Source organism: Myodes glareolus, chromosome 18 (genome assembly GCF_982192425.1).
Source record: "Myodes glareolus chromosome 18, mMyoGla1.1, whole genome shotgun sequence".
NCBI classification, from domain to species: domain Eukaryota; kingdom Metazoa; phylum Chordata; class Mammalia; order Rodentia; family Cricetidae; genus Myodes; species Myodes glareolus.
Window position 1 is genome coordinate 72,073,417 of NC_142043.1, and position 17,321 is coordinate 72,090,737.

Genomic DNA, 17,321 nt, shown 5'->3' on the forward strand with positions numbered 1-17,321 from the left:
ACCAGGCTTTAGTTTTTGGTTCCCCCAAATGCGACAGAGCTAAATAGGCAGTTTTTTCAGGAAAATCACACCAATCAGCAGGTGCCCACAGCCTTCTGCTAATTCAGCAGGCCTCAAAGCCCCTTTGCTGGCTCAATGGGTGTCCCCCAGTCTCCTGATAATTAAAGATAGCTTTCCCTAGCCTGCTGACTGAAGGTCCCTAACCACTAAAAGCTCCTACCATTCAGCCCACAGAATAATATTTCCTCTACCAACCAGCCCCCAGATCAATCCCTCCTCTCGGGAGTTCTCCTAACTCCATTTAAAAGGAGCTTTTTAATCTTATCTGGGGATCACCAGGTGCCACCCCAACATTAGAATTAATAAAGTGCTCTTTTTTTGCATAAGTGGCTGTTGGTCTTTCCTTGGGGCTTCTCTTGAACTCTAACACCCTTAAAGCTAGAAAATATTTCAAAAGTAAAAGACTTCTTGGAAAAAAATGAAATCTAGGAAGACAAGATGAATTATGTCTGCAGTGAGAATTCATGAAACATAAATAAAAGGCCTATTTGGGGCTGGCAAGATGGCTTAGTGGGCAAAGGAGCTTGCCACTCACCCTGACCTCCTGACTTCACAATGCCCTTCTGATATATCTCCCCACCTCACAAAATAAATACAATTTTTAAAAGTAAAAGAAGAGGGTCATCTTCGTCTTTGCATTTTGGATTTTCTGAAGACTGGCCTCTGGCTCAGGAGGTTTGGATAGGAGAGTTGAGTGAGTGACAAAAGACTCAACAAAGAAAGGAAGAGAAGTGTGCACAGTAAACTGTATTATTAATTAGCACCTAGTTTGTTGTGTCTGGTAGACCATCAAGTAGTAATAGCTGAATAAACAGTGCATGTTCTGAGAGGAACGAAGATGGGAGAAATAGGGGCAGACGTATAAAGGACGCTAAGGGAAGCAGAAGGGAAAAGACAGGGCACCCAGTTCTCAACCCTTGTTTCCCAAGGTCCTCCCTTCCACAGGCTGCCCAAGCAGGGTGATGTTCTCAGAGTTCTTTAGATCCCATCTGCAGGTGTGGGTTCAGGCTCCATATTCACGCTCTGTCTCTCTTAGCTTCCCCAGTATTGTGAGTTCTTCTGTCCCTGCCCCCCTACTGTCTACATTGCTGCTCTTCCCAGACAAGGCTGCAGTCTTGGGAGAAACATCCACCATTTGTTCAGTCGTAGTTTCTAATGCAGAGGTGCTGGATGTCCTGTTTGACAGAATCGCTCCTGCATTACTCTGATACACAGGTGTCTTCTGAAAGACTGCCTGCCCTCAGCTGTGGGTACTTCCTGGAGGAAGACTGAGACAGGGGCAAAAAGATGTGGGAGGCAAAAACTAGAGGAAGGAAGGAGCTGAGGAAAGGAAAATAGTTGAAGAAGGGAAATCAAATTGTATTTGGAATCCAGGGTGTTTCTGTAGATGTAGATTGGAAAGTGCCTGTGGCACAGAGGCTAATGAGAGACGTCCCCAACGACCCCTCTCTGGGGGTCTGCAAGGCTCCTGTTCATTCCAGAAAGTGGCACCATCACTCAAAAGGGGTTTCCTAGAAGAAAGAAATGTAAGTTAAAAAAAAAAATTGCCAGCTGGGCAGTGGTGGCGCACGCCTTTAATCCCAGCACTCGGGAGGCAGAGACAGGTGGATCTCTGTGAGTTCAAGGCCAGCCTGGTCTACAAGAGCTAGTTCCAGGACAGACACCAAAAGCTACAGAGAATCCCTGTACAGAAAAAAAAAACAAAACAAACAAAAAACAACAATAACAAAAAATCTGCCAGTGGTTTCTTTCATGATGTCACTGAACCTAGGAGACAGACAGTCCTCAGGGGCATACTACCTCTGCCTCTCCCACCTCCTTTGTTGGTCTTGAAGTGAGGTTCAGGATAACTATTATGAAAAATGCCAGAGGAGAATGCGGAAGTGGGATTCTGGCCAAGGGGTTCTGAAGGATATTATGTCAGCAAGTAAGGGTTGCTCAGCAGCTTCTCTGGCATTGAAAACTTGGTATTCCCTTCCCCTTCCTTCAAGGAGGAGTCCTTCCTTCCAGTCCTTCCCCTTCCAGTCCTTCCAGTTCTTCCTGGGATTATGATCCCTCAGTAACCATCTTCCCTACTCCGGCTTTTTTGTTCAGTTTAAGAGAAAGGAGAAAGATTGGGAATGGTGGCACATGCCTATGACCCTAGCACGTGGAGACGGGCGAGAGGATTGCCATACATTCCAGATCAGGCTGGTCTACACAGTGAGTTTCAGAGGCGCAGACTGAGACTAGTCTCAAGAATGGGGAGGGGTGTTGGGGAGAACTTACTTAGCTCTTCGAGAAACTGTCCTGCAAACAAAGAGAAATGAGTAGGTGGGTGATCAGTGGGAGATTCCCCCCAACACACCTCATATCCTCACTAGACTACCCTCCCTTTCCACTAAGGGCCCCATGCATCTCATTGATTCTCAGTTTTTTTCCTGAGAATTCTGATGGTGAGCATGCGGACACAGGAGGAAGGCAATCCCAGCCCTGGAATGTAGAACCTTGATTCCACTTTTTCTCATTCTGGTCTGCCTGAGTTCCCCGCTGCAGAGTGGTCCTGTTTGCTGCCCGGATACCGCACCTGCTAGTCTTCGGTGCAGCCAGTTGTAGCAGATGATCAAGGCAACCAGGGGTCCAAGAACAGGTACAATAACAAACAGAGTGACCTTCCAGCACGGCACCCTCAGGAAGTGAGGATCTGAATGGTAGAGAAAAGCGGTTTCTTTCCCTTTTTGCCACAACCACTCTTTTTAACCTGAATCCCCCAAACACCAAAGAACTCTGGGGACAAACTATAGAGCTCATGAATTTGGATGAGGTGCACTGTGCCTTTATTTTCATCAACTTCTAATTGAACTCAGCTTTCCTTTTTCAGTTATTTTTATTTAACATACAAAACAATGGGTTGCATGACACTTTCATACATTATTCATATTCGGCTACTCACCAACCCCCCACCCTCACTCCCATCCCTAGTATGTTTGTTTGCTTTTTTGGAGACAGGGTGTTTTTCCATGTATCCCTGACTGTTATTGAGAAATCCTGCCTCCCGGGTACTGGGATTGTAGGTCACCAACCTGGCTATTCTTTTTTTTTAATATTTATTTATTTATTATGTATTCAATATTCTGTCTGTGTGTATGCCTGCAGGCCAGAAGAGGGCACCAGACCCCATTACAGATGATTGTGAGCCACCATGTGGTTGCTGGGAATTGAACTCAGGACCTTTGGGAGAGCAGGCAATGCTCTTAACCTCTGAGCCATCTCTCCAGCCCCTCCAACCTGGTTATTCTTAAGGTTTTCTTTTAGTAAAAATATAAGTAACAGACTAGGGGTGAATGCTTATCTCACACATTGAGGCCCCTAGGATCAGTTATCAGAAACACACAGTATTAGTACTGACTGTATTTATGACTTCAAGATACAAAAAATGGTTAAGAATTTAGGCACTCAACTCTTATAAGTAAAATCCTGGGGGCTGGGAACGTAGCTCGGTTTGTAGAGCAAATTCTTGTAACTTGCCTATAATGCACAGAACTCTGAGTTCCATCCTCAGCACAGCATAAATTAGGCATGCTGGTTTACACCTATGATCCCAGAATATAGGACATAGAGGCAGGGGGATCAAAATTCAAGGTAATCTTTGGCTACATAGCAAGTTTGAGGTCAGACTGAAATACATGATTCTATCTCAGAATAAGTGAATGGGGTCAGTGGGATGTGACATGGGATGCCCCCTCTATGCTATGAATATGTTTAATTACCATTGGTTAATAAAAAAGCACTTTGGCCTACGACAGGGCAGAATATAGTTAGGTGGGAAAGCCAGACTAAACACAGGGAAAAAGAAGGCAGAGTCAGGCAGATGTCATGTAGCTGCCCAAGAAGCAAGATGTGAATAACAAACCGTGAGCCTCGTGGTAAATTATAAAATAACAGGAATGGGTTAATTTAAGATGTAAGAGCTAGCTAGGAATATGCCTCAGCTATTGTTGGCCAAACAGTGTTGTAATTAATATAGTTTCTATGTGATTATTCGAGTCTGGGCGGCTGGGAAAATGAAAGTGCAGTCTTCATTTACAGGGATGGTTTAGTTGATAAAGGCACTTACTGCTAAGCCTTCAGACCTGAGTGTGATCCCCAGAACCAACATGATAGAAGAAAGAATCAAGTCCTACAGATTGTCCTCTGACCTCTGTGTGAGCACTTGCTCAAACTCCCCCAACTCTACCCCTCCACTAAAAAATTATATTTCTCTTTGGGTGATCAAAGACTACATCATGTGTGACATCCACACGCAAGCCCAATGTCAAATACTAGGGTGGAGCCCGGTGTGCCAGGTACCAGGAGAACTGAACAGGATTAGTCTTGGCTTCAGAAAGAAAGGTTGTTTAGGAAGATTGCTCAGAGGAGGAATTTTCTGTGCTCTGCTTAATTCTATTTTCTAATTTGTGTGGAATTTATTCAACAAACATTTGGGTAGTCTTTTGTTGACGCTGTCCTTATTGACTGTGCAGTCTGAAGTAAAGAAAATGCAAGGATGATAATTGAGGGATTAATATTCTAGTTGGTGCATGCACATTTGCATATGCATATACCAGCACTTGGGAGGTTACAGCAGAGGGATCAGAAACCCAAGGTCATCCTTCATGACGTAGAGAGTTTGAGGCCAACCTGAGCCATATGAGATCCTTACTCAAAAAAGGGAAGGTATTAGAGCGACTTTACTTTTTCCTCATAGAAGCCTTCTCTGATGAACCATGTGCTCAGGTTGTACTCGTGAAAACTAACTTTGCCATTTAAGTATGGTAGATGACTAAAAAAATGTAATTTTCTGGGTATGACAGCATGTGTCTTTAACCCCTGTACTGGGGGAGGCAGAGGCAGGTGGATCTCCATGAGTTCAAGGTCAACCTGATCTACATAGTGAATTTCAGGTTAGCCAGGGTTGCATAGTGACACCATGCTTCACAATTTTTCCTTATTTATGTATGTATGTATTGTATGTACAGATGTCTGCTGTGGGTCAGGAAATAGATCTTAGGTCCTCTAGGGGAGCAGCAAGTGCTCTCAACCACTGAGCCATGCCTTTACCTCCAGTCGTTATGTCTTGCCCAAGTAGATTTTTTTTCCACTAGGCAACCCAGTTGATGTTAAAAGGATCTGTTTATCTATCTTTTATAATTCACAGGATGGAAAAAATGTGTAGAAGAAGTTTACATTTGTGGAATTTAGTGTAGTACCTCACTACACTAAATGTGTACATAAGTGCACACATTGTGGTACATAAGTGTTTGCTATATTCCTGCAGGTTTTAAATGTAAAGAGAAAAGGCGGAGTGACCCCACAAAGAGCCACTGGTCCTAGTTGCTGCAAGTGAAATTCCACAGTGCCTTGGGAGGGTTGGAAGATGTCTGAACTTACCAAAAGTCCGATGGAGGTTCTCTGAAAAAGGAACAGATGAAAATAGATTCAGTTGGGCACGGAAAGGGGATTCTTGCCCTGAATCTATTTCAATCACTTAAAGCTGGTTAATAAAATAAATAAAAAGTAAAATATAAAGCAAGTTATGGGATTTTATGTCTGCACTGACTGAACTCAGGTGAACCAATAAGATTCTAATTTTCAGCTGCTTAGAGTTTTAAACATTGATATTCCCAACTGGAGGGAGCACAGAGCCCTGGCGGTGAGGCAGAAATGTTCTGAAGAAAGGGGTATTTTGGTTAAACTAAAAGACTAGACAGGAGGAATTGGGGAGGGAGGGTGCCTGGAACTCACCAACTTCTGCTCGAAGTTTTCCTAGAACAGAAAAAGGCAATGTTTTAGTTCCTGGTCTGCTCTGTGTGAGGACCCTTCTGCACCTAGTACCTTGGACCTCCGCGCAGACAACTCCTTGGTAGATTGGGGGTGTCTTTGGGGAGTGGGAAGAGCTCGCGATTTAAAACCAAGTATTCAGGCTCTTCCTGTTGTCTGAATTAAACAACAAAATAAAGAAAAAAGGAGCCTGGATGTGAGGGAGTCTGTCTGTGCTGTCTGTCTGTCTGTCACCCCAGAGAGTCTGGGTGTGAGGCAGTCTGTCTGTGCTGTCTGTCTGTCTGTCACCCCAGAGAGCCTGAATGTGAGGGAGTCTGGCTGTGCTGTCTGTCTGTCTGTCACCCCAGTGAGCCTGGGTGTGAGGGAGTCTGGCTGTGCTGTCTGTCACCCCAGAGAGCCTGGGAGTGAGGGCAGTCTGGCTGTGCTGTCTGTCTGTCTGTCTGTCACCCCAGAGAGCCTGGGTGTGAGGGAGTCTGGCTGAGCTGTCTGTCTGTCTGTCACCCCAGAGAGCCTGGGAGTGAGGGCAGTCTGGCTGTGCTGTCTGTCACCCCAGTGAGCCTGGGTGTGAGGGAGTCTGGCTGTGCTGTCTGTCTGTCTGTCACCCCAGAGAGCCTGGGAGTGAGGGCAGTCTGGCTGTGCTGTCTGTCTGTCTGTCACCCCAGAGAGCCTGAGTGTGAGGGAGTCTGGCTGTGCTGTCTGTCTGTCTGTCACCCCAGAGAGCCTGGGAGTGAGGGCAGTCTGGCTGTGCTGTCTGTCTGTCTGTCACCCCAGAGAGCCTGGGTGTGAGGGAGTCTGGCTGTGCTGTCTGTCTGTCTGTCACCTCAGAGAGCCTGGGAGTGAGGGCAGTCTGGCTGTGCTGTCTGTCTGTCTGTCACCCCAGAGAGCCTGGGTGTGAGGGAGTCTGGCTGTGCTGTCTGTCTGTCTGTCACCCCAGAGAGCCTGGGAGTGAGGGCAGTCTGGCTGTGCTGTCTGTCACCCCAGTGATTGCCACAGTCATTTATGCTGATTCAGCTGGCTAGGTGAGTGTTCCTTTCTCTTCTTTCCTTACAGCCCCATATGTGTCCCTCCCCAAAACGCTTGTTTGGTTAGAGAGAATGATCTTCTAAAAGAGCAGGGCCCACTATTCTTTGGTTAAGCATATACAAACAACTACACTTCAAAGCTAGGACCTCCAGAAAAGCTTTTAAGAATATAGAAGTCAGGCTGGAGAGATGGCTCAGTGGTTAAGAGCTTTGCTTGTTCTTCCAGAGGTCCTGAATTCAATTCCCAGAAACCACATGGTGACTCACAGTCATCTGTAATGAGACTTGATGCCCTCTTCTGGCCTGCAGAGATACATGCAGGCAGAATACTATATACATAATAAACTAAATTTAGTTATTAAATTTAATTTATATTATTAAATTATTAAATAAATTAAACTATAAAAAAAAGAAAGAATGCGAAGTCTTCAGGACTATTTCTCAGGATCCAGCGATACTCAAACAACATAATGGTTTTTTTTTCTAATTTTAGTTTAAATTCTCTCTCTCTGTGAGGTGTGTGTGTATGCGTGCACGCACACTAGCATGCACATGAGTACGTGTGTCCCTGAAATCCAGAAAAGGTCAGATCTCCTGAAGTTATGAGTAGTTCTGAGCTGCCTGACATAGAGTGCCGAGGATGGAACTTGGGTCCTCTGTAAGAGCAGTACAGACTTTTGGCCCCTGAGCTGTCTTTCCAGCTCTATACCATAAGTTACTTCTATTACTCCTTGCTCAGGTCACATGGCCAAGTAGATCACCATATTGTAAATATAAAGTTAAACCCCACTTGAATGAATAAGTAGACATTTAGTGAGACACTACTTTGTGACTGCATCTACCCTAGGTGCTTAAGAGGGAAAACACTATCCCTACTCGGAGACTTGAAGAACCTAAGAATTTTCCTCATAGCTTGGTCTCTACAATAGAGTTGAATCCCAGGCTGCGTAGCTCTGTTTTCCTGTTCTATTCAGCCATGATGGCAGAGGGCTTTTCCTTGCCAAGGAACAAGTAACCAAACATTTGAGATGGTTTTAAGGTGAGAAAAAGATTTATTTTTTTTCTAGTATTTTCGATCTGGCTGACTTTGAAGAGACTACTCTCCTGGTTTCATGATGCTGCTAAGGTCTGTGGAGGGCTGAGTTCTACTGCCTGGCCATTTGAGCAACTCACTGAACCACCCATGGACTTAATTTCTTCCTTCACAATGAGGCTGTTACATGTCAGTCTTATTTCACAGGGAAATGCAAGATCCTAAAACTTGTTATATAGTTCTGAACTCAGACACCTTAAAGATGACCAATTCTTGAAGGCCAGGAAAGGATCCCGACAGACCCAACCGCTGCCCATACCTCTGAGTCTGTGCTGCAGAAAGAGGAAGACAACGCCCACAGAGATCTGCAGGAGGAGTGCAGGCAGAAGTGCGATCAGCAGCAGGACCCCGGGGTTGATCCAGTAGAAGGGATCTGAAAGGCAGAATGAGCATCACCCAGCTTACTTCCCCAGCACCCTATTCAGAGACCGTGCTACAGTAATGTGGGTGGAATAAGGGAATCAACCTTAAGATTTACAAAATTGTAGGTAGATTTTTCTGTCCCTCTGGCCAGCTCTCAAATCACAACATGGAGACTTATTAATTATGAAAGCTTGGTCGATAGCTTATATCGGCGAATCAATCCCACACCAGTTATGTTTTAAGGGGTTATTTATTTTGGGGGGTAAAACTTACATACACCATAAACCGTCAGGAAGGGAGCCTAGTCGCAGGAGCCGGGAGCAGGAGCCAGGAGCAAGCACCGGAACCAAGAGCCGGAACCAAGAGGGCCTATTCCGGATATGCTTCTCTTTTTAAAAGAGAAATATACCACGCCCCAGTGGGCTGGTATTTCAGCAGCTATTGGCTGACGGAGCGGAAGTCGCTCCCCGCTGCACTGTGGGCTCGTATTTCAGCGACTATTGGTTGAGGCAGCGGAAGTTACTCCCACAACAAGCTTAGGCTTGTTTCTAACTAGCTCTTATAACTTAATCTATTTTTATTAATTTACTTTCTGCCTTGTGGCTTTATTACCTTCACTCTGCCCTGCTCATGCTACTTTCCTGTCTCCTCTGTCTCTGTCTCATGACTCTCCACATTTCTGCCCTTCTTCTTCCCAGTGTCCTTACTGTCCTGAAAATCCTGCTTAGTTATTGGCCATTCACGTTTTTATTAAACCAATCTGAGTGACAAATCTTCACAATGTACAAAAAGATTATTTCTCATTTACCCCTCTTTGTCTAAATAAAAGAAAAGGTTTTAATTCTAACATAATAAAACTATAAACAATAAGAGCAATAATCAGGGGCTGGAGAGATGGCTCAGCAGTTAGGAGCACTGGCTGCTCTTCCAGAGGTCCTGAGTTCAATTCCCAGCAACCACATGGTGGCTCACAACCATCTGTAATGAGGTCTGGTGCCCTCTTCTGGCCTGCAGGCATACACACAGATAGAATATTGTATACATAATAAATAAATAAATAAATAAATAAATATTTTTTTAAAAAAGAGCAATAATCAGGTAAGAATTACATTTACAATGTCCAGTCTATTTGTATTTGGCATATTTGGAGAAAACACTCCATTATTTATTCTATCTTGTTGAGTCCAAAGCTCTGACCTAATTTACCTTCTATCATAACTAAGGGAAACTATAACTGTGACTATCTAGTCTTTAACTCCACCAAAGACCTCAGAAAGAAATAATATTTCCTGAATAAATAGGAAGTGCAGAACAAACAACTTCCAGAACTGAAAGAAACAAGAAAAGCAGTTTCTTGTGACTGTTTGGACAGCCACTCAAGGTTCCTTGGCAACACTGGAGCATCCATGTTCAGTCTAGAGGACTAAAATATCGGACAGATGTTTTTTGAAGCAGAAATTTTTGAAGTTCTGTCCTACCATGTATTGTCAAAGTTTGACAGTTGCTTTTCTTGTGTTGGGGGAGAGGTTAAGCTTTTGTTTCCATAGGAAACAAAAGGGCATGGATTGCTCTCAGATTAATAGAGATCAGGTTTGATCAGGGAAGACCTCCTGAGAATCTTAGCTACAGATATAGGGGAGAAAGCCAAAAACACTACAGAAGAGGTAACATGTAAACTAATCCCTTCACAGGGGAACAGCTCTGAGATGAGATGAGACATGATAAATCTTGTTGACTACAGAAGTCTCATGACATATTATTACATGTCATCCTTTCATATGGCATGGAAAGAGGTTTATATTAAAGTTTGATTTTTTTCCTAACAGACTTATAAAGTTGACAGATGCCTTTTACCTGCTCAAGCATAAAACACAAAGAAATCATCTTTAACTGGCTTGTGTACAATGCACAGTCCATACTTGTGTTAATTTAGATATGTATATCACCTTTTAAAGTTTATGTGTTTTCAGAGCAAGGGACTAGACACCAATGAAAATGGATGACCCAAGTAACCCAGCCTCTCAGAGTGTCTCTATTGCAGTTTCCCCAGAGTTGTGTATCCAAAACAGCTTCAAGGCTACTAGCTGAGATGGTCCAGCCTCACAGACTATTCTAGTCAGGACTTGACCATTATCCTAATTTTCTTGGGGTCCCCCCAATGATTCCAGTATCCCCAGACAACAAGAAGCAGTCTAGAGAATCCAAAATCCACATTCCCAAGAGTTGGGGTGGATGGTTTTTGGTCATTTGTTGGTTTGTGGATGTTTATTATTGCTTAGAGGAATTGGTCACAAGTTGTTTAAAAAGCAACTACTAGTCATAAATATTTTACATTGGTAAGGATTTTTGTATATTGATACAGATTTGATGTTATTTTGTTATACTGTGTATATGGTTCTATGCTTGTTTAAGGTATTTTTATATATCAATACAAATTTAAAGTTACTTTTGTAAGAGCATACTATATATACATTTCTACCTTTGTTTAAGTTATTGTACCTATAAAACTCATTTAACAATGTATTGTCAATTTCTTATCCTTGAACATTATTGTTACAAACTCTAATAAAGAAATACAGGTTAGTAGTCACCTATAATAATCAAATATGTAGTCATAGTGGATATGTTTTCAGGGTCAAACAGAGATATTTTTTAATAGATAGATGGTCTTCAAACACTTCAAAGACCTACAGAATATAGCATTTAAAAATGTTTTATTAGCATAGGGCTTTTCATGACAATGAGACATGTCTGTTCCTGGCAGCACCAATTTACTTCAAAGTAAGATGATGGGTATTGAAGGACCTCCATCTAGAGTTTGCTTTCAATGTGGTAAAACTAGCCATTTGGATAAGAAACTTCCCTTGTCTTGACTACTTAGTATGCTGTACAAACCGGATAATCAGGACACGAAGGAAAAGATTGCTGAACTTTGCCAAGATAAGGTAAAGTCCTTCAAAATTCCTGCTTCACAGAAAAGTCTGCAGAAATAGTCTGCAGGACACACAGGAAAGTGACTGCTACACTTTGCCCGAACAAGGTGAGATAGTTCTTCAAAACTGTTGATTCACAGAAAAGGCTACCAGATATTCTAAGCCTGCAGCCTGAAGATGGATGCCCCAACATTGCAGAGTGGCTGCCCAGGCAGCCAAATATCTCTGTCATTTCTTAGTTTTGCAAGTGGTTTGCTCTGCACTTCCTGTTTACTCAGGTAATAGTATATCCTTCTAGGGTCTTCAATGGAATTGAAGATCAGATAATTATAGTTTTCCTTAGTTACAATAGAAAGTAAATTAGGCACAAAACTTTGGACTCATCAAGAAAAGATAGAGTATTTTCTCTAAGTTTATCAAATGGCCTGGATATTGTAATGTAAGTCATACTTGATAATTGTTTTTATTGTTTCACTTGTTAAAGTTAATACCCTTCTGAAGATGGATGCTTAAAAGAAATCCCACACTAACTCAGAATTGAGAATAATAGAAGGTTATTTATTTAGGGATAGACTCACAAAGAAATATCCTCTGCTGTAACAAAAAACAGCAACCGAATCCTGCAGCCAGAAAAGAGGCTGGATACATGCTTTATATCAGCATAAACAGTATTAGAGGCCATGCCCCAGTGGGCAGGTAACTTAAGGGGTAATGGCTGTAGGATTTCCTAAAGCACCTCCCCTTTTTGTTTAAATAAGAGAGTTTTAAGCCTAATACAAAATTATATACAATAAGAACTTTCTATTTAGACAAAACTTGATAATTGCTCTTATTGAATATAGTTTTACTATGTTAGAGTTAAAACATTTTCTTTTTATTTAGACAAAACGTGGAAAATGTGGAAAAATCTTTCTGTACACTATGAAGACATGTCACTCAGATTGGTTTAATAAAAAGCTAAATGGCCAATAGCTAGGCAGGATTTCTAGGCACAGAAGACACTGGGAAGAAGAAGGATAGAAGCATCAGTCGGATGGAGAGAAACAGCAAGGAAAGTACAGAGTGAAGGCAATAAAGCCATGAGACAAAAATAGTTTGATAAAAATGGGTTAATCTAAGTTGTAAGAGCTAGTTCGTAATAAACCTAAGCTACTGGCTGAGCTTCATAATTAATAATATGTTTTTAGGTCATTATTGGGGAGCCAGCAGTCCTTGATGAAAAAGTCAATTACACAAAATGCTGATACAACCAGGCATGATTCCACAAGCCTGTAATTTAGCATTCAGGAGCCTGAGGCAGGAAGCTAACCTGCAAGACCTGTCTCAAAACAAAAACAAACGAGGGTAACAAGCTTGGAAAAACAAGCTTGGCCTTATTTTTGATGGTACAGTGGGCTTGTCTCTAGAGAGGGGACAATGTGGACATTGATTTTGTTTTTAAAGCAGGGTACGTCTGTTCTGAAGTCTCCTTGTCCTTCAGTCTCTAGCTCCTAAATGCTGGGATTGCAGGTCTGTGCTACTGCTCCCCAAATTTTACTCAGTGTTGTGAATGGAACTCCAGTCCTTCCTGTCTCCCTCCAGGAGATGACTGGAGGGATTTGGAATGTGGAAACCCCTCCAAGAAAAACATTCTCCCTTGAGGCAAAGTGTTCCGTGTATGTGTGTGTGTGTGTGTGTGTGTGTTCTGCCCCTCCCCTCCATCTTTCTTTTTTGAAATGTGCTGGGCCGCAGTGAGTGTGCTGGAGTTGGCAGCTAAACTGGGAATTTGTTGAGCAGGATGAGGAAAAATCTGTATGCTGAAGTTCTGACTCCCCACTTCTTTGTGAGCAAAAAATTCCCAGCAAAAACAACTGTCTGAAGAACATTCTGTGGCACACAGCTATTTTCATGGCCCTGCAAGCTGTCTCTAGAAATAGCGCTTTGTTACTGGGCGTACAATGCATCTTCTGGTCTCAGCCTGGCAACACTCACCCCCACCTCAGATACAAAAATGACGGATTGTCTGATATTCATGCTGCAGGTGGTGAGGAGGAAGGGAAAGGATCAGAGGTTCAGCACTCAGAATACTCTCGTTCTTCAACTATATATCAATTAACTTTCAAAGCTCCATCTATTTCTCTATCCACAGTTTAACCACTCTAAGGCTGGGTAAATAATAAATAACTCCTAAATCAGCACCACACAGAGCAGACAGAAAGTAGAGTCGTGAAAATGAAGCAATTATGTGACAATTACATATACCCGTGTGTGCTTAATTTTTATTTTATTTTTATTAATGTGTGTAAGTATGTGTGAGTGCCTTTGGAGGCCAGAAGAAGGTATCCTTTCTCCCAGAGCTGAAGTTATGTGGGTACTGGGAACCAAACTCTGGTCCTCTAAAGAACAGCAAAAACTCTTAACCACTGAGCCATCTCTCCAGCCTCTTTTTTGTTTTGTTTTATTTGAGACTGTCTCCTACAACCTAGACCGGTGTTTGACTTCTCATCCTCCTGACTTTAGCTTCTAAGTGTTGAAATTACAGGATTCAGGTCCCAAAACCAATTTGCGCAGTGCTGGGGATTAAACCAGTGTCTACTTACATTCTAGGCATGCTCTCTACTAACTAAATTATCCCTGTCATTTATTTACACTCTCTCTCTCTCTCTCTCTCTCTCTCTCTCTCTCTCTCTCTCTCTCTCTCTCTCTCTGTTCCTGCCATATAATGCACACACATATATACACATACACATATATTGAGTATGTGTGTGTGTGCATACATGTATGTAAGTATACACTCAAACACAGGTACATGCTTTTGTTCCCTATATTCTATGGCTTGCTTATGTCACTCAACAAGTTCTCATGGGAAGCATCCAAGCTATCTGATATGGTTCTAAAACAATCACTTTAAGCCGAGCATGGTGACTCATGCTTTTAGTCCCAGCACACCAGAGGCTGTGGCTGGAGGATTGCCCAAGTTATATATAATCAAAGCTAGCTGTGGTGGCACATGCCTTTAGTCCCTGCTCTTAACACTTAGGAGGCAGAGAAGGGAGAACTACTGTGAGTTTGAGGCCAATCTGGTTCCTCAATATAATGAGTTCCAGGTCATTATACTGAAAAGCCATCATTAAAGGAAAACAAAAAAGAAGCAAGCAAACAAAAAAACAAAATAAAACAAAACAAACAAGACAAAACAATTGAAGTACAAAAGCATTTGTCTAGCTTAGCTATCATCTTTTATCTAATGTCGATTTCTTAATCCATGAACACACTGACTTTGATCCCAGTTTCTTTCCCAATTCAAATAACAAAATAACCAACAACCACAGCATAGGAGTCCCTGTTTACTGGACTGATCTCAGAACGGACATGATTGGATGGAGAGACCTTAGCGAACGACTGAAGCTAAAGGAGAAGTCAACTGCTCAGCAGGTCACGCTGCATATTACCTCGGCAGACTCACCTTCCACTTTCAGCTCCATAGCTGCCTCCTCTTGGTAAGAGTGGTCTCTGAAGAAGCAGGTGAAGCCTCCTTCGTCCGAGAACCTCACGTTCTGGATCCTGAGGGTAACCTTTCCCTCGCCGATATTATCTTTCAGAAGTTCTGTGCGTCCCCTGTATTCAGGTGCCTGCTCTGCGTCTTGGTCTTTGCCGTTTCGGTAGAGGTGAACCACTCTAGAGAACGGAGGGCGGTACCACCCCACCTCCATGCCTGTGGCATTCTTCCCGGGAGATATGCGGCAAGGCAGTTCTGCTTCATCCCCAACCAAAGCCCGGATGGGATGCGCCGGTCCTATCACTCTGAACTGTCCTGTCCAAGACACCAAAGAAACCAAGAGTCAGATGTGGTAAGTTCATCATAGAAAATCTACTTCAAAAAAGAATAAGAAAGAGGAAACTCAATTTTTAATTTTTATATTACTTATGCTTGAGACAGGGTCTCGCTATGTTTGTAGCTTTGGCTTACCTGAAACTCAGAGATCTGCCTGCCTCTGCCTCCCATGTGCTGGGATCAAAGCTGTATACCACCACACACAGTGATTTATTGTGTGTGTGTGTGTGTGTGTGTGTGTGTGTGTGTGTGTGTGTCTACATCAGCACTAATATGAGTGCAGGTGCCCTCAGAGGACAGAGGTATTTGTTCCCCTGGATCTGTAGTTACAGGGTATTGTAAGCCACCCCATGGATGTGGGTGCTGGTAACAAAATTCAATCTTTTGTAAGAGAAGTACATATGTTTTACTACAGAGCCATCCTTTTCAGCCTTTATGTATCAATTTTGAGACAGGGTCTTGCTCAGGCTGGCCTTGAACTCCCAGCAACCCTCCTGTCTCAACTTTTCAAGTGCTGGAATTACGAGCATGTGCTACCATGCTTGGCTTAGGACAGTCAACTTTTTCTTTCAAATATTTTGTATCTGTGCCAGTGTAGGTGAATGCATGTCACCTTTGTGTGACTACCCTTGGAATCCAGAAGAGGCGATAAGGTCCTCTGAAGCTGGGTTACAGGTAGTTATGAGCTTCCCCATAGATATTGGTACTGAGAACACAACCTTGGGTCCTCTGCAAAAGTAGTAAACATGCTTAACTTCTGAGCCATCTCTTCCGTGTCTCCTCCCCATTTTTGAGTCACGGTCCTTGTAGCCCAAGCAGGCCTTACTGTTCTCTGTAGCTCAGGGTGACTTGGATTTCTGATCCCTGAATGCTGTGATTACAGGGACCGTGATGCCAGGTTTAGGAGTTTTAAAAGGAATTCAAGAGCTTCAGCCAGTCTTATATATTTTTTAACTTTGAACATATACAAAGTAAGCAATCTTTAGTTAAAGATATGTTGTGAATGTCTAGGATAGAATGTTCTAACATGAAATCATCTGTACAATGGCTTCCGCTTTTCTACCAGCTGTGTTCATCTCTGCCTCTTCCCTCCACTTGGAATGTGACCTGCTCCTAAGTGCTTCCCATCCCCCTGTCCTCACCTTGTTCCCTACCCATGGTGAAGTCATGCACCCTGGGGACAACCGCTTCGCTCTTACCATCTGTACCTTCAGGCTCACGCCAGTTCTGGATCCCTCTCTGAACACCTTCCCAGGGAGGTTCAGCTACTGGGTTCTTCCTTATACCAGGGTGTCTTTAGGGGGTGCATGGCCTAGGCCTCCACCCATCACATGGCTCCTGAGATAGGACTCTGTCTTCTGTTTCTTTTATTCCTCCTCCTCGTTGGGGAACAGGATCCTGTATAAAACCTTATTGCTGCCTGATTCTGCAGAGCAAGATCTCAAACTTAATGAGATGCTATAACTCAAATATTAAAATTAACTTTATTTTATTTGTGCTATTGTATTTTATCATTCAGGTCACTGAACTTAGAGGCAAGGACCTTTACCGTCTCACTAATTCCCAGCAAAGAGTTATTGAGATTTCCCACAAGCAGGCATTGCAGTAATGTGCAGAAGACTTTCTGTCATTTAAAACTCTGACAGGAACTCCAAGAATTTAGTTTTTTCCTCCTTTGAAAGGTGAAAACCCAACACTAGTGCTAGGGATAGAGCTCAGTAGTAAAGCATGAACTTAAGGGAACTTAAAGCCCTGAGTTTGATTCCCAGCACCATATGAATGGGGGAAATTTAGCTTGCACAGGCCCCGAATTTGATTCCACAAGGAGTCAGGAAGGCTTCTAGGGAGGGAAACCAGGCCAGCAGACCTAAGTATAGACAAGAAATTCATACAGACATTTGAGGATGATTAAAGGTAAGCCCAGAACATCCCCTTTCTGTTGTTAGGTCTATGGAGGTCCAGAATTAGCACGCTTACCTGTACAGCTGGAGAACAGCTGGAGGAGGAGCAGCAGGGAGAGGAGGCAGCTAGACAGAGAAAAGCTCCACAAACTGGCCATCTTTGTGGTTTCTGGGGACAGAGTCCCTGGAAGTAGGGTTAGGCCAAGCAGAGGTCCCCAGGCTGCATGTCGGGAGGATCTAGGAGGGCACTACTGCCCAGGCCCTACCTCCATCCGGGCATTACCACAGCTGTGCCCAGAGGAGTGGCCCCACGTCACCCCTGCCAGACATTTGCAC

At 43.2% G+C, this 17,321-nt stretch overlaps 1 protein-coding gene across 1 annotated transcript; it reads right to left on the reverse strand.

The window, feature by feature from the left end:
- Positions 1 to 788: 788 nt before the first annotated feature.
- Positions 789 to 17,321, reverse strand: Mog (myelin oligodendrocyte glycoprotein). Its single transcript, XM_048446570.3, has 8 exons — positions 17,062 to 17,321; positions 14,716 to 15,063; positions 8,234 to 8,347; positions 5,824 to 5,844; positions 5,470 to 5,490; positions 2,627 to 2,743; positions 2,329 to 2,349; positions 789 to 1,571 (listed from the first exon to the last, which is right to left on the reverse strand). The coding sequence occupies exons 1-8, from the start codon at positions 17,141 to 17,143 to the stop codon at positions 1,558 to 1,560; spliced, it is 738 nt and encodes a 245-aa protein (XP_048302527.1). The 5' UTR covers positions 17,144 to 17,321; the 3' UTR covers positions 789 to 1,557.

Excerpts from the sequence above, each read along its gene's own strand:
- Mog (XM_048446570.3), bottom strand. The coding sequence starts at position 17,143 with ATGGCCAGTTTGTGGAGCTTTTCTCTGTCTAGCTGCCTCCTCTCCCTG. Across the intron at positions 5,491-5,823 it reads AAAACTTCGAGCAGAAGTTG|AGAACCTCCATCGGACTTTT; the intron begins GTGAGTTCCAGG and ends TTCCTTTTTCAG. Across the intron at positions 2,744-5,469 it reads GAACCTCCATCGGACTTTTG|ATCCTCACTTCCTGAGGGTG; the intron begins GTAAGTTCAGAC and ends TCTACCATTCAG.